The sequence below is a fragment of the Symphalangus syndactylus genome, chromosome 20 (assembly GCF_028878055.3).
Source record: "Symphalangus syndactylus isolate Jambi chromosome 20, NHGRI_mSymSyn1-v2.1_pri, whole genome shotgun sequence".
Classification (NCBI taxonomy): Eukaryota; Metazoa; Chordata; class Mammalia; order Primates; family Hylobatidae; genus Symphalangus; species Symphalangus syndactylus.
Genome location: NC_072442.2, coordinates 45,939,401 through 45,965,471, shown reverse-complemented (window position 1 = coordinate 45,965,471; position 26,071 = coordinate 45,939,401). Strand labels below are relative to the sequence as shown.

Sequence of the window (26,071 nt, the reverse complement as noted above, 5' to 3'; positions counted from 1 at the left end):
TCTTTTGCAAACATCTTTATTAATCTCGTATAAAAATAAGGTCCATGGACGGTCCTCGGGGCTGGGGCTTGCGGGGGCGAGGTGCACTTTATAAGTTACAGGCCAGGCTCCTGCTGAGGCTAAGTATGGCTATTTGGAGGGGGCTTTAGGGTGGGTGCTGCAAGCAGCATTTGGGGGGAGGGGCGGGCGATGCTGCCCTCTGTGGCCAAGAGGAGGATGCACCAGCCCGTTTGAGGCGGGCCACAGCGGAGGAGGGGCTGCCCGGCCAGCCGAGCTGAGGACCACCTTCCTTGAGCCTCAGCCTGTCCACGGCCCCACACCCCTGCAGAATCCACCTGCAGAAATAGCGGCTACAGCGAGAGATCGGAGGTGACCTGCAGTGGAGGGCCCGGGGGACGCCGGCGGGCACTGCGACGGCCTGTGTCTGCGCGGATGTAGGGCTGGTTCCGCAGATCTGGCAGCCGAAGGAGACACATTTACCATTCAGGAGTCCGCCCAGAGCTGGGAGCGTGGCTCCAGGGCACAAAGCTTAGCCTCCTAAGGACTCAGATTGTGTGCACATGGCAGGGGTACCGTTTATGTTTGTCAGACCCCCCCACCCCACAAATCACATCCCAGCCATCCACTGGCCCAGGAGAAGGCAGCATGCCTCAGTTCCCCCAAGGGTCCCAGGGGCTGTGGACAGCGTGGTTATCAGAGGCCAGGTCATCTGGGTACCTGAGGGGCTAGAGGGGCATCTCTTCTCCCAGGCTGGCCTCACAGAGGAGCCGGGATGTCCGCTTGCCGGTGCGGGCCGTGAAGGGCACCGTCTTGATCACTGAGTGGGGGTGGGGCGGGTGAAGGGGAGTAGAGAAAGGAAAAAGGAAAGAAAAACAGAAAAGGTAGCAAGAAGCAATGTGGCAGCCAGTCCCCAGAGGGTAGGGGATTGGGTCAGAAGAAAGCATAGAAGGACAGACTGAGGATAAGACCAAGGCCTGGCCAAGCCCTTACCTGTGATGATGTCTTCAATGGCCCCGTCACGGTCACTCTCATAAATGAGTGGCTCCTTCTGCTGCCTCCGTTTCAGCTCAGAGATGAGGTCCATCTGTGGTCGCCGGGCCTTTGGCGGTGACTAGGGGGAATTTATAGCTCCAGCTCCAGGATGCCTCCCCATCACCAAAACCCTGGAATATCTGCCTGGTCCCCCACAGCAAGGACAGCTGGCTTGAGCAGAAAGAACCCTCTCCCATCCCAGGCTCCTGGGGCAGGGTCTGTCTGTAACAGTGAGAGTGTGGGGGTGACACCAGAGGGTGATGAGATGCCATGCATCCCTGCAGCCCAGTACCAAGCCCAGGAGCAGCTGCCTACCTTGGGTGCTGGGGGCTCCCCTTTGCCCGGGGTATCAGCGCCTGCCTCCTGGGCAGCGGCTTCTTTTTTCCACTGTTCCACCTCCTGCTCAGCTTTCTGTGGGCCAAGGCAGTCTCCATGAGGGTGGCCCTCCCTACTGCCCTACCCACCGCCTAAACAGAAGCAGCCCCACCCGTCCGCTGCCCAGTGGAAAGGCTTCAGTGCCCTACAGGGCTCCCAGCCTGCCCCAGACCCGAATACCTTGTAGGCCTTAATGAAGCGGCTAAAGAGGGAGAAGAACAGGCCTGGGGATGTGGTCTTGGGGTTCTCTCCGAAGTACTCCACCACGGACTCAAAGGCCTCCTGTGGGCACAGCCTGTCAGCCCCCCAGCTTAGACCTCTCACACCCTGTACCCCTCAGGAAACTGGCCACCTGAACTCAGCTCCTCCCAGGCAGGGTGGCCCCTCATTCCTGCTGCATCCCCCCAAGGGGTCCCAGCTACGGCCACACCCCGCCAGGCTGGGCTACCTAGTGCTCCTACATGCCCCACCTCCAGGTGAGGCCAGCCCTGGCGCACCTGAGCCGTCTTGCTGTCTGCCAGCAGCTTGTCCATGGTGGGCGAGTTGGCCCTCAGGAACTCCTTGAGCACCATGCAGTCATCCTGCCGCACAAACTCCCTCTGTGTCAACTCTAGGCCTCGCTGCAGGGAGCGCACGTCCGCCAGGACACTGTCCAGGGACACTGGGCCAGGGATGGGGCAGTATCAGGTCAGTGAATCGGACAGGCAGCCCTCCCACCAATTATATCCTGTGGCACCCTAGCTTTCTCCCAACCTACCCCAGCCCACGGCCCCTCCCCGCACCCAAGGATCTGTGTGTCCCCTACCTGAGCCCGCCTTGTCCAGGAAGTGCAGGTCGCTGTGGAAGCCTGTGAGTTGCGGGTACTTCTCTGCAATGACCTTCACCAGGTAGTGCAGCAGCGTCTGCTTGCGGTCAGTCGACTTCATCTCCAACAGCTGCACAAGGACCCATTGTAAGCCACAGGCCACCAGCCGGTCCCCAGCCCCAGTCCCCAAGCCAGGGGACCCCTCCTCACCGCATCCAGGCTCTGGAGCCGGAAGCCATAGGCTGCCCCACGCTTGCTACTGTTCATGTAGTTGCCAAAGGCCAGGACGATCTGGGAGAGGCAGGAGAAAGGCTCAGCAGAATGCCAGGGCTGAGGACACCGCTTAAGTATATTGCACAAGGAGAACAGGTGGCAAGGAGCAGGCCCCACACACTCAGCCCCTACTGTACTCCTGCACAGTCCCCTCAGATCCACAGCACATGTACATGTGTGTACACACAGGTCTCACACATGTGCATGGTTAACACCATGGGCACACCCAATTTTGTCCTCTGCTAGTCCAACCCACAACTTGTTGCCAGCAACCCCTCCTAGTCTGTGTGGTCACTGCCTTTCCACCAGCCATTTCTGCTGGTTCCTGGGCCCTCCACTGAGCGGGTGAGGTTGCTCACAGAGCAACACTAAAGGGGACTGAGCCCTCCAGCAGGGTCCCAGGTGAGCTGCTACAGACACGGCTGCTGTACCCCTTCCCACTCGCCACCCCCCTTAGATTTGTCCTTCTCAGCATGTACATGAGAAGTGGGAATGTTATCTTTGTTGCATTGCAGGTGGGCAAGGCCTGGGTCTCCCTCTCACACTATCCAGAACAGGCAAGGGTGGACCCCACCTCCTGGCCCCTCACCTCCAGGATCTGGCGGAGTTTGTCAGAGGACTTGACGGACATTGAGGCTGCAATGATGGCATTCAGTTGCTGGGGTGGGATGGGGGAGATAAGATAAGTTGGAGCCTCCTCCATCTGGAGGCTCAAGTACTCCCAGGTTCCCTGCTGCAGCCCAGGCTGGGAGTTGCCTCCTGCCCATCCCCACCCAAGTCGCACCGCCCTGCCCGCTCCGCCCACACCGGCATGAGCAGCTGGGCTGTGTCCGGGAAGTTGCCCAGGAAGGTGAGTGTGGTCATGCGCTCTGGCAGGCGCGGGATGCGGCTGAAGCATAGCATGAAGCGGTCCTCCTCTGACAGCTCCTCCATCGGCCGCTGCTCCCGCTCAAAGCGGGTGATGAGGCTGCGCTCATACTCTGTGGGCAGGAAGCGCATCAGCAGCTCCAGGAAATCCAGGCCCAGAGCCTGCAGGTCGTACCTGTGGGAGGGAGGAGAGGGGAGAGTGGGCATCATCCATACCCACCAGTCCCTGGGAGCAGGGCTACCCCTGCCTTGATTGAATAAATGAATTTCAGTATTTTCTATTTGCCAACAGCTTCAGAGAGCAAGAGGTAGGAATCCAGAGAAACTGGGAACTCGGAAGCTGAGGTCCCCATCGTACATCAGTGGCAGATGCCCAGCTGTAAATCCCACAGCCTGGGTGCTCACAGCTAGGCAAAGAGGCAGGGAGAAAGTGGGACATCCTAATTTAGGCATGGACTCAGTTTTCTCCACCTTAAAATGGGGACAAGGTTCCTGGACCAGGGTTGGTACGAAGCTTGATGAAAGAGCTCACCATTGAGGCTCTTTTACTAGAATCTGCCTGACAACCCCAGCCTAGCAGAGGGGCCGGACTGCCCACAAGCCCAGGACAGGGACACTCACGCCTCAATGGCTTGGCAGATGCGCTCGGCCCCCAGGTTGCCCTTCCGCAGGGTGATGGCCAAGTTCTTGGCCCGGTTGGCCTCAATGAGTGTCGCCTTGCTGGGGGCCTTCTGGGCTGCCTTACTCTTGAGAGCGCTGAGGTCCAGGCTGGGGCCTTGGGACTTGGTCTTGAACTGTTCCTCAAAGTCACTCATGTCCAGCTCCTGAAGGTGCAGGGTGAGGAGGCGGAGCTGGGTGGGGCTGGGGTCTGGCACTCTCCTGGCTGAGCATAGTGCTGGAGCCACCCATCTGGCTCTGACCAGGCCACCAGCAGAGAACCAGTAACCCAGCCTGACCACAGGCCCTGCTGGGAGGCACGGGAAGCACAGGGAGCCTGGAGGAGGAGGGCCATCTAACCTGGGGGACCCAGACTTGGGGCCACAAGAGCTAAAGGAAGAGCTGAACTGGCCAGCGGTAAAAAGGAGAAAGGAAAGGACATTCCAGGCAGAGGGAACAGAATGGAACAATGGCCTAGAGGCAAGAGAACACATCCTTTTGGAAAACTAGAAGTGGAATCAGGAGGGCTGAAGCCTTGGCTGCCTGTGGGAAAGTGGAAGGAAAGAGGCCTGGAGGCAGAAGAACTGGGGTGAGGGGATGCACCCCTCTGCAGGGATGGAGAGGAAGGCGTTTGGGAAGGCAGGATTCTGCCTGTTAGAGGTACTGGTCCAGTCTGGCTTAATGCCCATCCCTGGGCCTCCCCCTCCTCATCTGTGAAATGGCTTGGAAAAAATGACTACCCCCAGGGCCCAGTCTGATCCAGGCAACTCCCCTCTTCCTCCGGTGCCCACATGCAGAGCCAGGCAGGGACACTCACCTGCAGCACCTTCTCATCATTGAGCTCTGTGAAGACAGTGCCGGTGATCTGGCTGGGTTTCAGTGCCACCCAGTTCAAGAGTGGCATTCGGAACTTGGTCTGGATGGGCTTCTTGGCCTTCACTCCTGGGACGGGGGTTTGTGGGGAGTGGTGAGCACTGGGGGTACTGGAGGGAACCTGGGCCCAGAGAGGGCTGATGGGGCAGCCAGGAGGCAGCAGAAGACCCCCAGGCAGAGGACCCTGGAGGACACTGAGGCCCAGGCCCCTCCCTCCATCTCCCCTCAGCCCCGTGCCCAAGGTGGTCCACTCCACTCACCTGGGCCCAATTCTGAGTCGCGTCTTCCTAGGGCATCAGGAGGACCTCCGGGAGGCGGCGGCGGCGGCGGAGGCACAGGCCCGTCAGTGCCCGGAGGTGGTGGCGGTGGCGGGGGTGGGGGCGGCTGGTCTCCGGGCAGCGGCGGCGCGGGCGGGGGCTCCGGGCTGCCAGGGAGAGGCGGGGCCTGTGGGGGCGCCGAGGGCGGGGCTTCCTGCGGGAAGGGGAGGCCGGGCAGTGGGGGCGGCGGCGGCGGCGGCGCTGCTCCGGGAGCCGGCTCTGCTGCAGGTGCGAGATCTGAGCCAGCGAGGGCAGGGCGGGGCGGGGCGGGGCGGGGGGGAGGCGCGAGTCAGCTCCTTGGCTTGGGTGGGCTCCTCTCCGCCTCCCCGCTCTACGCATGCGCTCCTACCTGAGCCGAGCCTACAATCCCAACCTCCCTCGCCCAACTCTGCCCGCCACAGATGCCCCTGGGCTCCCCTCCAGACCCTGCCCCGCATCCCCGCCAGCCTGAAGCTCCTGCGCACCTGGGCTGGGGGAGCCGGTCGGCACCCCCGGAGTCGGAGCATCACCGCCGCTCGGAGTTGCCACAGCGACGGGGAGGATCTCGATGGAGACAGCATCCCCCGGCCCCCGCAGGATACGGATTAACCCCTTCTCCTCCAGCTCCTCCACCTTCAGCTCCAGGGCCGAGGGCCGCGTCGGGGCAGCGGGAGGCGCTTTCTCAGGCTCTGGGGGACGCCTCGAGGCGCCCATGGCGGTCGATTCGCTGAAGCGCTCCTGCGAACCCCACGGGAGGGGTCAGTGCCCACCAGCAGACTCCTTGGCACCAAGTCCCCATCCTTTTCCCGGGGTGGAGGGAGATGTCAAGCCTAGAAGCCTCAGCTGGCCTGTTCTTGGGCGCCTGGCCCACCACCCGCCCCAGCCTTACCCGCAGGGTCTCCAACTCCTTGCGCGCCTGGCTTAGCTGTTTTTCCAGTTCTGCAATCTTGGCCATGGATTCGTTCTCCGCGTCCCGAAGCCGCTCTGTCAGCTGTAGCACCAGCACATGGTGAGCCCCGACCCGCAGCCCGGCACTGGCACCGCCGGTGAGGGGGCGGCATCAGGCATGCCTGCCTGGAAGACTGGGGGAGGCTCCCGGATCCGCTCAGCCCAGGTGCCAAGGGTGGGCCGAGCCTGGCACTCGAACCCAAGCAAATAAGGAGAGGAAACCAAGGTACCAGTGATGCGGGAGGTGGAGGGAGAGGAGGAGACTGAGCTGGGCGGGGCCCCAGGCACCCATTTCAGTTCACCTGGGGTCTGAGCCTGGGTAGAGGAGGGGCCTGTCAGTGAGGGCGCTTACCCACACTCATTGAGAAAGACACCCAACAGATTCAGGCTTTGGATTCAGGCCAGACTCGGGCCAGGCAGGCAGCACCTCCAATGCACAACTATAACACTGTCTGCCGCCCAGTGCCCAGTGCCCGTGCCTGCGTGGCCCTGTGGCCCGTGTGCCCTGTGGGCCTATGATGTGCTGGGCTGGGGTCAGGACCCACTCTCACCAGTGCCACCTGCTCCTGCAGTTCCTCCATGTGCTCCAGCACAGCGTTCTTGGTCTCTGTGTCCTCCAGCAGCGCCCCCACATCAAAAACATTGTCCAGGTACGCCTGGATCTGCACCTGCAGCTTGTCACTCTCAGTGAGCCGAAGCCTCTGTCCCCCAGATGGAAGGAGCGGGGTGAGGCCTGGTGTGTGTGGTAGGGGGGAGTCTTTCCAAACCCCCCCCCCCACCACCACTGCCATCCAGAGGAAGGGGCCTGAGCCCTAGCCTACTTTTTCTTTATTTTTTAAGACATAATTCGCATATCATAAAATCCATTTTAAAGTGTACAATTCAGTCATTCTTAGTATAGCCACAAGGTTGTGCAACCATCACCATTATCTAATTCCAGAACATTGTCATCAGCCCAAAAAGAAACCCCATAGGCGTCAGCAGTCACTTGCCATTCTCTCCTCCCCCAGTCCCTGGCAACCACTAATCTACTTTCCATCTTTATGGATTTACCCATTCTGGACATTTCATATAAAGCAATCATAGATAGCTGGGCGAGGTGGCTCACGCCTGTAATCCCAGCACTGTGGGAGGCTGAGGCAGACGGATCACCTAAGGTCAGGAGTTCAAGACCAACCTGGCCAACATGGTGAAACCCCCGTCTCTACCAAAAATACAAAAATTAACCGGGTGTGGTGGTGGTGGTGGGCGCCTATAATCCCAGCTACTGGGGAGGCTGGAAAATCACTTGAACCCGGGAGGCGGAGGTTGCAGTGGGCCAAGATCGTGCCACTGCACTCCAGCCTGGGTAACAGAGCAAGACTCCATCTCAAAAAAAAAAAAAAAAAAAGCAGTCATAGAGTGCGTGACCTTTTGTGTCTGGCTTCTTTCACTTAGCATGTTTTCAAGGCTCACCCATGTTGTACCATGTGTCAATACTACATTCCTTCTTGTGGCTGAATAATATTCCATTGTACAGATAGACGCCCCCCCCCCACCCCCGCCAGCCTGCTGTCTACCTTTTGTTAATCCTGGCTTTCAAAAATCCAACCCCGAAAGCCCCGCTCCTCCAGGAAACCTCCCAAAGGAAGCAGAGAAGGAGCTGCAGCTTCTCTGCTCAGGCTGGGCCAGGAAGCACCAAGCAGCTCTGCCCACCTTCCCCAGGGCAGGGAACTCCTCCATGTCCTGGGCCTATCCAGCATGAGCCAACTCCTGCTTCTACCCTGTATCTCTGGGTTCCCCGTTATATGCTGGAGTCAGAGCACCTGTCTGAGGCTGGTGCTCCCAGAGCCAGACTCTGGGCCACCTTGACTTGTTCTGGTGCCTGCAAAAACAGTTGCATAGACTGGGGGCCTGGTATGTGCCAGGCGCTGGTCTATGCATTTACAGTCAAGATTATCTTCTATGATTCTCCTATCTGACAGATGGCAAAACTGACACTCTGAGAGAGAAAGAGACCTATCCAAGGTCACATAGCAGGAAATGGCAGAGCCAGGATTGAAACCCAGGTCTGCCTGACCCCAGCACTCATGCTGCTAACCACTCAGCCATACTCTACCGTGGGCAGGCAGTTCAGTCTGGGGGGCAGTACAGGGCTTACCTCCAAGTACAGGTCCAGGCCCAAGTGGGTGAACTCATATTGCAGGAAGACACGGAAGTTCATGTTCTCCACCGAATGTACCACAATGTTGATGAATTGCATGCAGGCCACCTGGGAGCCAGGGACATGGGTAGATCTATGATCCTCTAGGTGGGGTTGCTCAATGCTTTCCACCTCCACTTACCCCAAGCCTCCCTCCTTCTCCACAATTCTCACTCCACTAACTCCCAGCCTTGGCCTGCCCAACATTTCACCTCCATGTTCCCTCAATCCAGCCCCCTGCCAACATCCACCCTTCCCCTACTGACCACTCAATCCTTACACTTTGCGGGGGCAGGGCCCATTGCCCAGCACCCAGGACCCTAGCTGCTCCCTGCACCCAAGAGGGCCTGGCCCAGGCCTCAGGCTGCTGGGCTCCTGAGCTCACCATGAAGTCAATGTTGCTGTCCTCATTCCGGAAATATTCCATCAGCTTTTCAAAGCGGTGCTGCTCCCCACACACCTGGGTAAGGGGAATGGCTCTCACTGAGGCCCAGTGACACACATCCTAAGCTACCTTCTGGCTGCCACAACTGTGCTTCAACAGGCTCCTCTCCAGTTAATTCTAAGTTGAGCCACATCACTCTTCTGCTCAAAACCTCCACTCCCTCTCAATCTCCCACTCCCCCTCACTTTTTCCACTCCGGCCACACTGGCATCCTGGCACATTCCCACCCCAGGGCCTTTGCACTTGCTCTTCCAACTCCCTGGAGTGCCCTCACTCCCACACCAAGTCCCTTGCTTCCTTCACAGCTTTGCTGAAATCTCACTTGCTCAGTGAGGCCTTCCCTGACCACCCTGCAACCAATTCCCCCTCCCTCTGCAACATTGCTGGCTTTTTTCTCACAGCATTTGTCATTTCCTAACATACTATGTAATTTGCTCATTTATTATATCGTTTCTGCCTTTCCCTATATGGTTTCCTTTGTTCACTGATGTGCCCCAAGTGCCCTGTTCCTGACACATAGTAGGCACTCAATAAATATTCAATAAAGGAATGAATGAATGAAGATATCTTGTCTTATGCATCTTATGCATCCCCACACATCTACTTCTTGCAAGCCTGTCAGCCAGAGTCCGCAACTCCTGGAGGTATGAACCAAGGCTAGTTTGGATCTGGCAAGGCTGAGTCAGAGGTTCAGCAGGTCCCTGTAGTTGTCCCTACCCCCACCCAGGTGGTGCCCTTACCTGACCCTGCACCTTCCATTCAGAACTTCCCCATCCCAGATTGTTGAGCCGGCGATGTGGCTAAACTTCAACTTTTGGGCGTTCCCCAAATGCCCACCCAATGTCCTCAGCTGTCTCCAGCAAAGGCCACAACTGCCAACAACAAGACTCCAAGCAACACCATACGGGGAAATGCATGTTTGGGTGAGGGACTCCGGTACCTCCTTGAAGTTGTCAAAGGCTGCAAGGATGATGTCATGTCCTCCCCGCACCAAGCACACGGCCGCCAGCAGCTCCAGCACCAGAGCCTTGGTTCTGGAGAGAGAAGGGGCAGGTTGTCCCTTGAGAACAGGCAGGACCCGCAGCAAGGGTGGGCACAGGCCTGGCTAGGAGGAGCACAGTGGGTGTGGAATGAGCCTCTGAGACCTGGAGGACACAGTAAGCAAGGGGCTAAGTAGGAGAAGACCCTAGATATGGAGAAAGGTTTGGGGGCCTGGACCTCACCTGGGGTTCTTGTTGTTGAGGCTCAGAGCAATCTCATTGACACAGGCTGGGTGGTTCATGACAAGGCTGAAGCCAGACTAGGGAGAGAGGAGAGGTCAGTGTCTCCAGGAAGGGCCCCCCTGGACTTCAGGCACCCCAGCAGAGTCAGTGCCGCGCCACGCAGATCTTTAACTGCCCTCAAGTTTAGGAAGTTCTTCATATACAACCGCAACTTCTTCTGTGGCCACCAAAACCTGGCCTTGTTTCTCTCTTTTTTTTTTTCAAGATGGAGTTTCCCTCTGTCACCCAGGTTGGAGTGCAGTGGCGCCATCTCAGCTCACCGCAGCCTCTGCCTCCCGGGTTCAAGTGATTCTCCTGACTCAGCTTCCCATGTAGCTGGGATTACACGCACCTGCCACCACACCCAACTAATTTTGTTTGTATTTTTTCAGTAGAGATGGGGTTTTGCCATATTGGCCAGGCTGGTCTCGAACTCCTGACCTCAGGTGATCTGCCCACCTGGGCCTCCCAAAGTGCTGGGATTACAGATATGAGCCACCATGCCTGGCCTCTTTATTTATTTATTTATTTATTTTTTTATTTTCATAGAGATGGGGTTTCGGCATGTTGCCCAGGCTGATCTCGAATTCCTGGGTTCAAGCAATCCTCCCGCTTCGGCCTCCCAGAGTGCTGGGATTATAGGCATAAGCCACTGCACCTGGCCTCTTTTTAAAAACCTTTGTGTTTCCAAAAGCCAGCATCAGGCACGTTGGAAACCATGAAGCTGGCTTAAAGGCGGGCTAAGTAAAGGAGGACCCAGCTTCATCCATCAGCCCTCCAAATGAATCGACCCGAGGCTGTTCTCCCCTGGCCCCCTGGCCAGCCCTTCTTGGTAGGTGAGCCCAGTCCCTATGTGAGGCTCCTTCATGTCCCAGCCTTGGGCAGGGGTACTCAGAGAACCTGACAGAGGCAGCAAAGACAGGGGCTTCCCCTCAAGACTCATCAGCCTTAAAAGCCCGAGCCAACAGCCCAGATGCGCAAGTTGCCCAACACGGCACAGGGTAAAGGGACAGTGGATCCCAGAGCCTCGGCAGCTTGTGTAGCCCCCGGTGAGGACAGGCTGGGCTCCCTAGTCCCCAGTCCCATGCCCCCCGGCTGACCTGGTAGTTCATGATGGCACGTAGGCACATAATACAGACGTGGACATCGTCCTTCTGGCTGACGATGCGGGAATTCCGCAGGGCCTTCCTGCTGTGGGCTGGGGTCAGCCTGGGCAGGGTGTGGAGGAGGCAGCAGGAGTCAGAGTGAGCCCCAGCTTCCTGTTTCCCCACCACTCAGATGGCCTCTGGGGTAAGAGGAGGCACATCTGGAACCTGATGGCACCATATCCCGTCTACCCAACCAAAGAGGCTGGCTGAGGGCAGGCAGGCTTCCTCAGTCCTTAGACCTGGGGTCTGGCATGCTTGGAGGAGGGGGGACACGGAAGCTAGACCTGGGGTCTGGCATGCTTGGAGGAGGGGGGACACGGAAGCTAGACCTGGGGTCTGGCATGCTTGGAGAAGCGGGGGACACGGAAGCAAAGACGCTTCCCAGGGACTTGGTAGGGCGAAGGTCTATAGAAGGAAGAGACATGGGAAGGATCACCACAAGGTGGCGCTCATGGCCACTTGGGCTCATCTCCCAATGTGAGAGGCGGATCTGAATTTACACTGCCAGGGTTCAGGAGCATCCCAGCTCACCATTTACTGGACGAGTCACTTAATCTCCCTGTCCCTCACTTTCCTCGCTTCTAGAATAGGAATGCTAATAATAGTAGCTTCCTGTCAGGGTTGTTGGGACTATGGAATGGGCTTAGAACAGTGCCTGGCACATAGTAAGTGCTATATGACTGTACTCCCTTATTCTTCACCAACAAATGTGTGATGTTTTCATTGTTGCAGAGCTGCCGACCGGGACTTCCACATGTCAGTCTCCCTGACGATTCTATCACATTCCCAGTAATACCGGGAGGCCCCGCCTTCACCCCCTCCTGCCACATCACCCTTTCTTGTCATTGTGCTAATATGCCAGAGTTTTCGTTCATGCTGTTCCTTCTGCCTGGAATGCCCTTCCCTGTTCCCATGGCTGCCTGTAAAGCCTGTATCTGTCTGTAAGACATAGTTCCAGTGTCACCTTTTCTGGGAAGCCTTCCTGATGCCCCAAGTGGTGGTCACCTCCCTTCTCAGAGCTCCCAGGCACACTTCCATGACAGCCTGTCACACTAAATTGTCCCCCACTTAGACTGTGGGCCCCTGAGGGCAGGGTGACCTGTCTCCCTGCATACTAAGTTTTAAAAAAATGTTTGTTGAATGCATAATTGCATGAATGGACAAATAACATATTGTGAAAGTTTGAGGCTTAATATGCAATCAATTCTCTAGACCCAAAGTAGGAAGCTAGGAATCCACAAGATGCTCTAGGGTCAATCTACTGCCTGCTTCCTGCCTCCCAGCAAGATGCCCGTGTTAGGATGCAGGAACCCAGCCACAGCACTGAACCCAGGGACATCAGTTGAATACCTCATCCTAACCCACCACCGCCCTGGGAGGGAGTCAGCCAGGCATGCACCTGCCCCTAGATGGCTACGTACCGGGGAGAAGGGGGACACCTGGAGGCCGCATGGGAGAAAACAGGGGATTAGATGCATACAAGAGGGGTCCCACCAACCCAGAAACTCCCTTCTTATCCCAGACCCATCCAGACTCCAACTTCTAGGTGCCCACCCCTGATGGCTTCTTTTTTCTTTTTTTTTGAGACAGGGTCTCACTCTGTCACCCAGGCTGGAGTGCAGTGATGCGATCTCGGCTCACTGCATCCTCCATCCCCCCGGCTCCAGCGATTCTCCCACCTCAGCTTCCTGAGTAGCTAGGATTACAGGCGTGCGCCACCACACCCAGCTAATTTTTGTATTTTAGTAGAGATGGGGTTTCACCATGTTAGCCAGGCTGGTCTCAAACTCCTGTCCTCAAATGATCTGCCCACTTCAGTCTCCCAAAGTGCTGGGATTACAGGCGTGAGCCACAGCACCCAGCCCCACCCCTGATGGCTTCTTAACATACTGGTGTCCCAAACTCTGTATGAGTCCCTTACTCGGACCCCTAATGGGTGGCTACCCCTCTCGCCAACCCCAAGGGCCCGGGGTGGGCTGGCTAGATGCAGCAGTGTGGGGGCTGAATTCTCTGTTCTCCCACGACCCCACCTTGTGGCCCACATACTTGATGGTCAGGTGGCGACTTTTGGGCATGGAGGAGGGCGGACCCTTGCTGAGGTCTTCCACGGACTGCTCCAGGGGCTTGTTTTTCTCTGAGTTGGAAGCCCCGTTGTCTGTGCTCTCCATGTCATACCTGGGGACAGGATGTAATGGGGCTGGAGGCCAACACTGCAGGGGCCACTTAAGAGGGGGCAGAGGAAATGCAAGGAGAGACAGACCTGCAGGAGAGACTAAGGAGCAGGAGGAGGAGGCTGTGTTCTTGGCACTGTGCTGAACCTAGTGGTGGAAGAGAGGCCACCCCTCCCTGTCGGGGGCAGGCCTTCTGGAAGGAGCATCACTCAAGGCCAAATGGAGGGTTCCAGGGTAGGCTCGGGCTGCTCGGCTTGAAACTGGCCAGGGGAGTGGGTGAGATGCAGGGAGACGGGGATCAAAGCTCTGAGGAGCGGCATGAGGGCTGGGAGCGGGGGGCTTACGTGACGGAGCACTGGGCAAAGGCCAGGTACTCGAGGAGCACATCCAGGCCACGGTTCTCTTCATTGAGGAACTCCTGCACCCACCTGTGGGCACAGGGCTCCCTGAGCTCCAGCCAGAAAGGAGGTCCTGCCCCAGATGGGCACAGAACAGGGACAGCAAGGACCCCTGGGGTGCCCTTTCAGCCCCCAAAGACCCAATGATACCAAGGGATTCTGGGAGACTCAGGTGGGTCCCACAGCCCAGCCATGCCTCAAGGTGCCAGTCAGAGCATGGGCAGGAAGGGGAGGGGAAGCTGTCCTGGACACCTCCAGGAGGTGGTCCACAAGCACAGCCTTGTGCGGGGGGCAGGGGGAGTAGGAAGGGGAAGCTCTAGGAGCTGCCTGGAAACAGAGCCTTCCTAGGCCCAGAGAGGAAGATCTGAGCCCTCACTCACCCAATATGGTTTGTCCTCAGGGAGGTCTCCAGCTCCCGTAGCACCTGCGTGGACTCCTGAACTCGCCTCTTAAACTGGGGACCGAGAACAGGGAAGGCTGGTGGGTGGAGCCCAGCCTCCCACAGGCCCACCAAGTCCTGAGGCAGCAGGCAGCAGCGCCCACCCTCCTCCAACTGGCACAAGTGGCCTTTCATGCTCAGCCTCCCCCACCACCTCCACACACCTGCCCAGCAGAATAAGAACTCACAGGCTACGTGTGCTCCCCCATACATAGACAAGCAGGGTGCACACACCCCCGATACATGGGCACACAAGGTATACACATGCACACACACAAAGAGTTAGGGTGTGTGCGCTCACACACACACAGCACATGAACATCCGTATACGTGACTCTAAATACCGACATAGGATATCCACACATCCATACATGGACACACACACACACACACACACACACACACATTCTCTCTCTCTCCTAGATATGGACTCAAGGGTACACATACACACATCCATAAGTGGACAAAGTACACACATAGTATACACACACACCTATATATGGACATATGGGCTGCACATGTGTATACACACAGTATAAGTACACAGAATGTGTCCATGTAAGCACACACAGGATGTACAGAAGAATATCTAAAGTGCATACCCAGGGCACTCTCAGTCCCCTATAAATACACAGACACACACAAACACACACACACACACTCATACAGGCACCCACACACGCACATAGAAAAGTCTGTACACACAGTTACTCCAGCTGACCAGAGCTTGGAAAATGTGGGGGAAAGGGACAGAGTAAAGAGGGGAGACATGTACCCCCAGGTTGGACATCCAATCAGCTGCTACCTTTCGGCTGACCCCACCAGTATCCACATAGCTCTTCAGCTTCTGGATGTAGGCTGCAGGGGGGTTCTTGACTTGAAACCGCTCCTGGGGAGATGGAATGGGGGGTACAGAAAACCAGCCAGAGCTACCCCAGGGCAGATGATCAGTTCTCATCCCAATGTCCCATTCTCAGCTCTGATCTGAGGTCCCAGGCTTTCTTAAGACGCCTCTGAAATACCAAAGGTATAAACCCAAATAGTCCACCAAGCCACTTTCTTTTCTTTTATTTTATCTTTCTCTTTTCTTGCCCTGTGGCCCAGGCTGGAGTGCTGCGGCATGAACATAGTTCACTGCAGCCTCCTACTCCTGGGCTCAAGCAATCCTCCTACCTCAGCCTCCCAGGTAGCTGGGACTACAGGTGTGCACCACCACGCCCAGCTAGCATCGGGCCACTTTAAAGACCCCTGGCCTAGGCCTAGCCTGCCCTTCCCATATGGGCTCCCAGGCCACAGCCCTGACACAGCTTTGGGGTGGACTATGCAGGGGTCAGTCCTGCCGTAGGCCCCGCCCTGGGGTGGGAAGGAACTCAGTCTAGCCGGCAGGTGGCGCCTTCCCTGGACCAGAGCTGGGATACGGCGGCAGGGAAGGACGGCTGGAGGTGCCTCGTGAAGGGGACTCAGCACCTGGGTAGGACTCGGACCCGGCCGCCCTACATGTCTGGGTTGGCAGGAACCTGCGTGCTCCTCTCCTGTGCTCAGCGATGCAATTCCTAACTCCCCTACCCCACCGCAGCCTCCAGCGGCCACTCACACAAAGAGGCAGGGACCACAGCAAAGACCCCTCCCCAGAGGGTCCCCCACCCTTCCAACCCAAACCCCTCAGATTCGCCAAGCCACCCCTCAGACTCACTTCTTCCAGCCCTTTGAGCCCCCAACCTCTGAGATGTCAGGCTGAGCTGCTCCGAGGGGACCCCTACCAGAGACTCCAGGGGCAGCTCTCCACCCTCTTCCCACTTCCCAGCCCGTACCCCTGGACTGCTGCCCAGCCAGCTCAGGCCATCTGCTTCATTAACAGGAGGCGAAGGCCCAGCCTTGGCTCCCAGGGGAGGCTCTCAGCTCCCAACTCCCCACCCCCAGCCTCTGCAGCCTCCCTCCTTCACAGAATCCCTGCAGCAGCCGAGCCCCACCCAGCCCAGAGGGTGGGCCCATGGCCGACTGCAGCCCTTGAAGCTGGAGGGGTGGGGGCAGCTGAGTGACCCGCGAGTCCAGGCACCTGGACGGAGCACCAAAGCAGGGGTCCAACGTGGCGGGCCTTGGGGAGTTGCTGGTCAACCGCAGCTCCTCTGGACCCAAGGCAAAAGGGCGGGAATTCCTTCCTCCCTCCCTCCCATGGGGTCAGGTGAAGATGTCCAACCCCAGGGTCACCCCCTCCCTTCCCCAGTCCAGAGAGGTTTCTCAGGAAGCTCAGCAGGAGGACAGTGACAGTGACGAGGCCCCAGCTGCCCTAGCCTGAACCAGCTCTGCCAGCTCCTCCGAAGCTGACCCAGCCCTGCTAGTGACTCACAAGGTCTTTTGGGGAGTTCAAGAGAAAGGGATTTGGGAGTCCTGCAGACCCCAGCACCCTCCCCAGGTGCTACATTAGCCACTGAGCAGAGTCTTGGCCCTATGGGCAGTATGGCAGTGCCCCTCGCCCCATAGCCCCAGCCTGGTCAGGGTGGGGTGCTGACAGTGGGAGGGAAGGGGTGGCTGGGCAGTGCTGGCACCTACCTGATCACAGATGAGCTCCCACTTCTTCTCGTTGTCATACTGGCTCAGCAGCTGGACCTTGTCCGGGGGCAAGTTCATGCAGTTCTGGGGAGAGGCAGGACAAAGACCCCTGAGCCTGGGGCCCCAACAAGCGGAGAGGGGAGAATGGGCATTTGGGGGAAACCCACTTGGCTCCCTAGGAGGTGCATCACCCCCATGAATCCTCTGACCCTGGGAGATAAGTAGTGTTATCCAATGAGAAGGCCAAGGCCAAGAGAGACAGAACACCTTTCCCGGGGCACACCAGCTAGAAGGGACAGTAGGATTTGAATTCGAGTCTGCCTGCGCTGTGTCGCCCCCCACACCGCCTCCCTGGCCTGCCTGGTGTGCAGGCAGGTGCGTGGGTTGTCAGCCTACCTATCTGGGGAGCTGAGACACTTCTGGGCCCCAGTTTTCCCATTGGGGCATCATCTCTTCCCCCATTCTGGTGGGAAGCTAACAGGGGAGCCATCACCAGTCAGGCCAAAGTGTGGCCAGTGGCCAGTGTCCCACCAGATCCCACATGTACACAGACCAGGCCCAGGGCACCAGTGCCTCACCAACACCAGGAAACCTCTTGCAAGGAGGGTGGACAGCAGCCTTCTCCTCATCCCTCTCCAGCCCCCTCCCACTTGGAGGAGAAGGCTGAGAAAGGAAGGAGAGGGCTGGGGGAGCTGAGGGCAGCCATGTCAGCAGGCAGGGAGTTCCAGATCACAGCTGCAGGGGTGGGGAGATTTGTGGGGAAGGTCACTCGGCCACAGCACTGGGGAGAAGAGCCAGTGCCCTGGGTCTGTGGTGCGGGCCGCCCAGCTGGGACTCCCCCAGGAGCTGAGAAAGGTCAACAGAGCTCTGCCTGGGTCCTCCTCCCCTGGCCACAGACGACAAGGGTACGGTGCCCCTGCCACCACGGAGCAGGTTAGGGCCAGCCCAGGGCTGCAGAATCAACCAAGTGTCAGTAGCACCAGGGGCTTTCTGGACCCCCAGACTTGGCTTGTCTCCCTGACAGACCCAAAAGATGAGGCCAGTTCCCTTCAATTTAGTAAACCTCAGGTTATTGAGAGCCTTCTATATGTCTGGCCCAAAAAGACAGTTCCTGCCCTCAAGGAGCTCTGAGTTGAGGAAGGGTCTCCATCGGGGATGTGGGAGACCCCGAGGGGCTCACCAGCCATGGTGGTTCACGCTCCACACCCTCAGTCATGTGGTTCTGAGGAGAGGCCACAGCTGGAGCAGTCAGAGGGCCACACCCACCTGAGGCTCCACAGCCAGCTTCCTCTCCAGGGTTCTGGGCCTAGTTCTGGGGCTCCAGCCAGACCTTACCCCCAAAATCACTGCCTCGGGTCAGGCCCAGACAACAGGAAGCTGGGTGCACTCAGCCTCCATTGCCTAAGCTTTCCGGACAGGCCCTGCTGGAGAGGTGAAACTGCCCCTCCGCCAGGCCCCCCGCCCCCAGCGGCTGGGGAGGGTGGAATACGTCATCCTTCTCCCCCATTGCGAAAGTGAGCCTGGATTGAGGAAACCACCGCTGTCTCATCGGCCGCCCTCCCCCAGCCCTCCAAGGACCAGGACAGCTCCTGCTACCACAGGGGCAGGGAGTGGGGGGGACCGCCCAGGAGTACAAAGGAGGCGAGGGCATTCTCTGTCTCTGTCCATCTGTCTGTCTCTCTCTCTGATCCATCTTGCTGATGATCTCTCTCAGTCACCCCCATCCCACAGGGACAAAGGGTGGGGCAGGGCCAAGGTGGGAGCAAGGTGGAGGAAAGGGACAAAGAGGGGAGACAGGGCCAGCAGTGCCAGGGAAACTGGAGCCGTGGCCAGCACAAAAGACGGAGATGGTGGCCAGGGAGTAAGGGGATGGCTGAGCCCAGCTGCACAGAGCCACAGAGGGGACAGCCGCTTCCCGACATGAATCCTCCCAGGCCCTCACCCACCCAGGGACCTTTATGGTTCTGGAATGGCCCCAGCGGCATTGCTAGAGGCAGTAACTAGTCATAATGACATCCCCAACAGTCAGGTAGCCAGCTCCGCCAGAATGCCCACTGTGCAAGGCACTGCTCTGAGCCCTGCACGCCGATGACTGCCTTCCACCCTCACTGCCATCACTGGCACCGTTAACATTCCCACCTCACAGGTGCAGGCACAGATTAGTTTAGTGACCTGCCCAAGGTTATGAAGCCGGTAAGAGGAGAGCTGGGCTGGCTTTGAGCCTGGAGCTGACTCTGAGCCACCACTCGGGTCCACTCCCCCCAGGACAGCCCCCTGGTTGTTACTGCGGAGGGGAGGCCTCTGCTGGGGCCTGGAGCACCTGTCTGAACAGTGGTGGAGGGCAGGGTGCCCATGCCCCTTCCCCACCTGGGCTTTCTCAGGCCCCCAGGCCCACATGCCAGCCTGCCAGACGGGCTAAATTTAGGCTCAGAAATCAGAAATAGCTCTGACAGCGCCGAACACTAATTAGCAGCTGCTCCTCAGCTGTGGCTGTGCCCACCGAGGAGCCAGGCACTCCAGGGAGTAGGAGAGGGGCCATCAGATGCCACTCACTCGGGGTGGAGACCACCCTGAAAACAGGAACAGACCCCCAGACCAGGGCCTTCAGCAAGGCAGCAGCACCATGGGATGGGGGGCTGGGGGACACACGGAGAGTTAGCTGACAGTGCTCAAGTAGAGGGGAGGGGCTGGCAGTCCAGGTGGGTGGGATACCTGCCTCCTGAGGGGGGCGGGAAGGGACAGCTATGAGCTGCCACATGGAGGACCTGGAGCTGGCTTCAAAAGACCCAGGCTCTGGGCCCAACTAGCCCTACAGCTTCTTTGCCCCCTTGGACCTCAGCTTCCTCCTCCATAAAATGGGCGCACTCCTTCACCGGAGCCTCACACTCACGGAGCTCCTGGAACACTCAGTGAGAAGCTGAGTTTGGATTTAACAAAGCTCTTCAGTGGCCTAATACTATGAAGAAGCACTTCACAGAGGCAGGAGTGGTGGAGAGGCATGGGTCCATGGAAGACCCCAGGGTAGGGGATGGTAGGGTGAGCAGAAGTTTGTGAAAACATCCAGAAACACAGACTTGTCTCCAAGGCTTTGGCCAAACCTTAACTAGCCTTCAGCCTACTTTCCCTGCTGCCTTTAGTGCTTTGGGTCAGATGAGGAAAGAGACAGGATTCATCTTTTAGGGTGTGGCCGAGAAAAGGAACTGATTCCCCACATCTTTCTATTAGAATGTGTGGGGACCATTCTCCTCCCTCCCTGCCCTGGGTGTGAGAGGGGACCCCCAGCATCTGCTCACCTAAGACAGCCCCCAAAAGACACTGCTAAGAGCCCTTCCCCCACCTCCCCCACGTCAGTGCTGACTTCTGAGACAGTGTCCCAGGAGGCTGAAGGGGCTGCGTCCACATCTGGACACAGCCACACCCTAGGGTTTCACTTTCAGTTTGAGCGGAGCCTACGTCTCAGTCCACCTGCCCATCTCTCCCTATGGCCTAGCCCTTCAAGCCCCAGGGTACCCCTGAACTTGGACATCAATCCCAGTCTCAGGCCAGCCCCACAGGCGTTCCTCAGCCCGATGGGCCCAGAAGCTGAGCCTGTCCCCCAGCCCCCACTCCCCCATCCATCTCCCTGCCACCTGCCCACCTCTATATGGTCTCAACCTTAGTTGTAGTGCTCTCGGCACATCTCCAAACACAATCAATTTTACCCACTTTTTTAAACTTGGCATATAGATTTTCTGGAGCTCTTATAAGCAATTCCAGGCTTACAGGAGACCTATGAGGAGACCCAGCCCTAGGATCAGGTGCTGAGGACCCAAAGAGCTAACAGCTTCTCCCATCAGAGTTCAAGGGTCCCCACAGCTGGGACAAGGGCAAGCAGGGTGGAAGCCATTACCGGTATCATCCAGGCTGGTAGGAGGAAAACAACACCGACAACAATAACAATAAGAAGTGCTCCCCAGACACTTTTTTTCAACTCAGAATTAATCTCTCAGTCCCCAAACACTCGGTGCTAGGTGCCGTTCTAAGCGCTTTACATCAAAACTCACTTAAACCTCAACAAGCCTACAAAAGAGATACTGTTATAATCCCTAGTTCACAAATGGGAAACTGAGGCTCAAGGAGGTTAAGGTGCTTGCCCAGGGTGGCCTCAGTGGCAAGCTAGCAAGGAAGACCCAGCTCCCTCCAAAGAAGGAGCACCCGGGGAATGGGAAATGTGGGTCCTGGCCCCCAGGGGTCTTCTGCAGACAGCCTGGCCCAGGTCTCCCATCTGAGGAACCAGGAACAGCCAGCCCCATTTCCTGCCACCCAGCGCCCCACGCTTCCTGTTGTTGCCCACACCGAGCTCTTACTCACTGGGGAACCCCCCCCCCAGCACACCCTCTCTCAGGGGGAAGTGGAGGCCTCCCCTCCCCCTCCCATGTGCACACTGCTACCGTTAGCAGCACCGCTGCCCCACCCTCCAGGAGAGGTGGGCCCTCCCTCCAGCGGTTTCCGGCCACCAGGCAGTTTTCGGTCTGGGCCCCACTGCTGGTGACCTGCATAACGGTGGGGAGGTTGCCTGGCCCTCACTAGCTAAGGATCTGGGGCTCCTGGGGAGTGCACAGTAACCTTGGGTGCTCTTGGTAGTGGAGGTGGAGGGAGAGGAGAGGCAGGGTCTGGGCTCCCTCCACTAAATGGGCCCTGAGATGGAAAGGACCAGATCAGCTCCAGCTTTATCCCCTTCCTCACAGTGGAGGGGGGGTTACTGAGCATCTGCTCTGTGCCAGGCACTGTGCGAAGTCCTCTACTTCACCCTCTTGACAATCCTAGGAGATGCCATTATTATTCTCTTTTTACAGGTGAGGGAAACTACAGCTCAGAGAAGTTAAGTAACTTGTCCAGGGCCATGCGGGTAGTGACAAAAATGAATCTTAACCCCCAAACATCATGACCCCAAAGCTCAGGAAACGTCCCTCCCTTTCCCGTAAGTAACCCCTGTCCCCTCAAAGGCCACCCAAGCCACCTTCCAGGGCTCCATGTTCCCAGGAAAAAGGCAGAGGTAGCCCCGAGAGCACCTGCTCCTGCCCATCTCACCCAGCTCTCTGCCAATCAGCCCCAGATGTCACTGTGAATCATGCCCACCACATCCGTGGCTTTCCAGGGTTAGTGTGTGCCAGCTCTGCCTGCTGGGAATGTCACCCCTCTCCTCTGCCCAGCCCAACATCAGACCACATGGCCACATCCCCCCTGAGATCCTCTGTCCTGCAAATGGGAGGCACAAGGCCTGAGCGACCCCATGGCTCCATGTCCCCACACTTCATCTGCCCTGTCCCGGAGGTGGGAGTGGCCAGGGGGCAGTGCCTTAGTTGCAGTCCCTCCTGCCCTTTACTGCCATCCCCAGAAGGGAAGGGCCCCAGCTGCAGGCAGGACTCCAGGCCCACACCCAACATGGGGCCATCCGGACCTCCCCACACAGCCTGGCCAGGCACCCGGGCCCCTGGGCACAAGCTAAGAGCACCCATCAGACAAATTCCTCTCCACTGCTACTGGATGCCAGCATGGTTCTTGGCCTCACGTACACCACCCCTGACATCTTCCCTTGATCCCTCTGCCCCAAGGTTATGGGATTCTCCCTGCCCGACAGATCAAGGGTGTCCCAGGCCCAGGTATAAGCGTGGCTCTTCTGGCAGGCCTGGAAAGGTCGCCTTGTCATCCCAGTCCCTGACCCTGCGTGCCTCCCAGGGGAAGGCATGAAGGGGCTGGAAGACACCCAGCCTTGGGCATGGGCGTAGGAGAGGCGAGAGCTTGGCGCCCCGCCGGCTGGTGTTCCCACCATCGCAGCAGGCCCGTGGGGCTGGGCAGCCACCGCTCCTCTGCTGTTGCTAAGGCAGCAGCCGGAAACCCTGGCTCAACCTGCTCTTTCTCTCCACCCCCATTTTAAGCAGGGGGCACCCCTTTCTTTCACAGCTTTCTTGGAAAGGTAGCCCCCCACCACCCACTCTTGCATGGGAGAAGGGCTTCCTGCACCTCCTGTCTGGCTGTAAGTGGGGACACCCTTCACCCACAAGAGAGGTCACACAGCCAGGAGAGGAAGGAGAGTTTGGAGTATCAGGATCCTATGCCCCACCAGGGACAAAAGGGGAAGGAAGAGGTTCCCTGGGGTCGCTGGACTACATCCTCGAGGGCAGGACGGTGCTTCTCCCATTGAGACTGGGGACCACTGATGGCAGTGGGCCCCTCCCCTCAGCAATCTAAGGTTCTTCTTCTCTTAGACACTGACTGAGGACAGGACTCAGCTCTGGCCATGGTGGTTCGGGTGGGGGTTCAGATAGCGACCCACTCTGTGATACCCACTGCCAGACCTGAGGGTTGAACCAACTCTTTAGCCCTGGGCAGCCTCAGGCAGAGATCAAGGTTGTCACCCTGGGGCAAGCCTCATGCCCCTGCTGGTGGGGAATGAGAGGAACCAGGGTCTTAGCCAAGTGTCCTTAGATTGGGTTTAACCTGCCCACAACAGGATATAAGACAGGCTGAGCCAGCCCAGGAAGAAGGTATAAACACACTGGGGTTCCTGGGCACCCGGTAGGGGCTAAGCCCTGGTGGGCGCTGCTACCCTAAGTTTCTGCTAGTCACCTCCACTTTCTCCACCAGCACACCCTCTCTGACCCACCTGTGGGTGTCCCCCCTCCACGTCCTGGTACTCAGGGACTCCCAGTGGCATTTACTGTCAGACTGAGCCAATCAGTTACAGCCACAAATCCAAGCAGGGCAAACAAGTCCTACACACACATCAGAACCTCACCATTTGACTTGTGAATTTTCCCCTGGTCTGAATTATTCACAGGGCTCCTCCCCATCAGCGTGCTAAATGGAAATTGGGGTCAGGACCTCACCCCAAGAGCCCACACCCCCGACCATAGACACAAACTTGGGGGAAAGACAGACCCATGTCCCTCCAACCAGGCTGGCAGGGGTCCAAGGACCCACCACCAACGCAGGCTCTCCAGATGGCCCCCAGAGACTGTGTCTACTCATTCTCCCCCCTCCCCCATCTGCTCAGCTCAGCTCAGCTTTGTGAAGTCCTATGCTTGGGGAGCGGGGAGCAGGGCAGGTGGAGAGATGGAGAAGTCAGGGGCCAGACTGGTGTGAGGCATCCCTCAGTGTCCCTGCCCTCCTCTAATCAAGCAAGGTGTCTTCACAAGGATGGATCCCTCGCCACCCCATAGCTCCTCCAAACTCCCCCCAGCCTTCTCTTGGGAGAGGACAGAAGCCAACATTTTCAGGAACTGTTAGGAGGCGACCCTTTGGGGCCATGCTAAGGATCTAGCACATATGGCCTAATGACTGGCCAGGCGAGGGGAAATGATGTCAAGGAGATGGAGGGCCACCAACTGAGCCAGCACCCTCTGTGGCCTGTGTCTCCATTGAGCCCCCACCCTCAGACCTGCAGGGCTGTCTGCACAGACTGGGAAATGCATCTGGGAGAAGGCACAGCCTCATTTGCCTGTCACCCAGCGTCCAGCAAGGGAAGGCTGACAGCAGGCAGGCCACCAGGCAATTAGTTAGAGGCGGGAGCCAGGGCCAGGGCTTGGGGGGGTGGGGGGAGTGAGAGTGAGCAGCTCTTCCTCTCCCTACTTCTGCCTTATGCAGGGTCTTGGGGACCCCTGAGTCTGCTCTGGAGCCCCCACCCCACTGAACATGTTGACTGTTTCCAGGCTCGGCCTGAGCTGATGGTTCCCTCCCAGAGACTTATTCCCCAGCGCCCCCACTCCAATTCCCCAGGTAGGCACAGTGGGGGGTGGTTCCAGATTTTGCTCCACCCCTAGCCTGGGCGACCCACCCGTACTGACCCCACCCTCCCTCATCTTACTCCCTTCAGTGGCTTGGAAAGGATGCCCCAAGATAAAGACCCGCAGGCACCCTGGCTCTGACATATGGCGGGGCAGAAACACAGATACCTCCTGGCCATGATCCGACAACCCGACTCCCGGCAGTCCAGGCGCCCAACAAATCAGGACCCAACACCTCCAGCAGGTCTCCCGCTCCCGGGAGGTTGTAACCCTTTCATCTTTGACCCCAGACACAGAAAGGCAGATGCCCCAGACCCGCGCCCGGTGGCTGGGCCTGCGTGCAGTGGGGAAGGGGGCGACCCGGGACCCCTGTGCGTGCCCCGCTGCCAGCTTCTTCACAGGACATACTTGTTTAGACCTTTAGACCCGGCAGGGGTGGAGGTGTCTTAGGGAGGGAGACTGGGCGATTACTGAAGAAAGTTTTGGGGGGAGAGTGCTAAGTCACTCTGAAAAAAAAGGCCACTGTCGCTCCCACCTCCTGGAGGGGGCAGCTGCCGGACCCGGGATCTCCAAGCGGCACCTGAGTCCCCGGGGGCGGGGAAGCGCGCCCAGCCCCTGCCGCGCCCCTGCCGCCCCCCGCCCGCGCCCGACCCGCCTCCGGGTCGCACTCACCAGGGCGCGGTTGAACCTCTCCTCCAGCTCTCCGGCCGCAGGCATCGGCTGCTTGGGAGGCGCGGGCTGCTTGGGGGGCGGCGCGGCGGGGCCCGCGGGCTGCTCGGCGCTGCCGGCCGCGTTACCCATGGTGGTCCCCACCCAGCCGGCCAGGCGCCTCCAGCCTCGGAAATCCAGCTTTCCGGGGGACGGGGACGAGGCTCCTGGCCCGGGCGGGGGCGACGGGGCAGCGGCTGGCGGCGGCGGCGGCGGGGGTCTCGGCGGCGGGGGGCGCTCGGCTCAGCGGCGCGCAGGGGCCGGGGCGCGGCGTCCCATCGGGGCGGCCCCGTCCGTGGGACCGGGCGGCGAGCTGCAGGGTTGGGGGAGGAAGTCAGGCTGCAGGCCGCCGGGGCCAGAGGGCTGGGCCGGGGGCAGGAAGCTGCGGCGCTGGCTCCCCCCTCGGCGATTTTCGAACTTCTGCTGTCGCTCCCCGTGCGCGCAAACCGCAGTTCGCCGCCGCCGCCGGGCACCCAGCCCCAGGGGGGCGGGCTGGAGGGAGGGGGCGGGCGCCGGGTGCCGGCCGGGGGACCCCCGCAACCATGGCGGGCGGGGAGTGGGCTGCCGAGCCGCTTCACCTGCCGCAGAGGGGGCGGCCGGCGCCGCTTCACCTGCCGGAGCAGGAGGCCACCGAGGCGAGGCCGAGGCGGCGGCGCGCTCGGCGGCGCCTCCGGGTCCTAGAACCGCATCCTCCCGCTCGCCTCGGGCGAGGGATTGGCCGGGTCTGGGTGAAGGGGGTCACGGCCTGGGGATCGGAGGGGCACATCTCCTCCGCACCGAGGATCTCAACGACTGCGAGCACGGCTCGGAGACCCACGGTGGTGCAGCGTTGGCGCGCCAGGGCTGCGTTCCCGTCTCGGGTCCCGAACTGAGAAG

General features: G+C 58.9%; 2 protein-coding genes across 13 annotated transcripts in view; one reads left to right on the top strand and one right to left on the bottom strand.

Annotated features, from left to right (window-relative positions):
- Nucleotides 1–25,294, bottom strand: FMNL1 (formin like 1). Of its 5 annotated transcripts, XM_063629264.1 has the most exons (28): nt 25,160–25,294; nt 16,722–16,805; nt 14,947–15,060; nt 14,113–14,186; nt 13,679–13,762; nt 13,210–13,338; nt 12,585–12,602; nt 11,116–11,224; nt 9,977–10,053; nt 9,694–9,787; nt 8,694–8,768; nt 8,267–8,377; nt 6,678–6,827; nt 6,068–6,169; nt 5,664–5,916; nt 5,143–5,436; nt 4,827–4,951; nt 3,974–4,176; nt 3,293–3,527; nt 3,075–3,143; nt 2,423–2,503; nt 2,213–2,342; nt 1,905–2,068; nt 1,588–1,689; nt 1,348–1,443; nt 991–1,111; nt 718–817; nt 1–454 (listed from the first exon to the last, which is right to left on the bottom strand). In XM_063629264.1, exons 1-27 carry the CDS (start codon nt 25,286–25,288, stop codon nt 726–728), a joined length of 3,315 nt encoding a protein of 1,104 aa, XP_063485334.1. In that variant the 5' UTR covers nt 25,289–25,294; the 3' UTR covers nt 1–454; nt 718–725. The 5 variants fall into 5 exon arrangements, with proteins under 5 accessions (XP_063485334.1, XP_055114756.1, XP_063485337.1 ...); XM_055258781.2 differs by lacking the exon at nt 718–817; XM_063629267.1 differs by lacking the exon at nt 12,585–12,602.
- LOC129469657 (uncharacterized) overlaps nt 25,287–26,071 on the top strand; it is a 29,227-nt gene continuing 28,442 nt past the window's right edge. For all 8 annotated transcript variants that reach the window (XR_010118220.1, XR_010118221.1, XR_010118218.1 and 5 more), the window contains exon 1: nt 25,287–26,071. Coding sequence is in view for 1 of the 8 variants with exons in the window: in XM_063629273.1 (XP_063485343.1) it covers nt 25,287–26,071 (785 nt within the window). In the remaining 7 variants the exon portion in view is untranslated.

Excerpts from the sequence above, each read along its gene's own strand:
- FMNL1 (XM_055258781.2), bottom strand. The coding sequence starts at position 25,288 with ATGGGTAACGCGGCCGGCAGCGCCGAGCAGCCCGCGGGCCCCGCCGCG. Across the intron at positions 13,339-13,678 it reads TTTGCCCAGTGCTCCGTCAC|GTATGACATGGAGAGCACAG; the intron begins GTAAGCCCCCCG and ends TCCTGTCCCCAG. Across the intron at positions 3,528-3,973 it reads ATCTGCCAAGCCATTGAGGC|GTACGACCTGCAGGCTCTGG; the intron begins GTGAGTGTCCCT and ends TCCCTCCCACAG.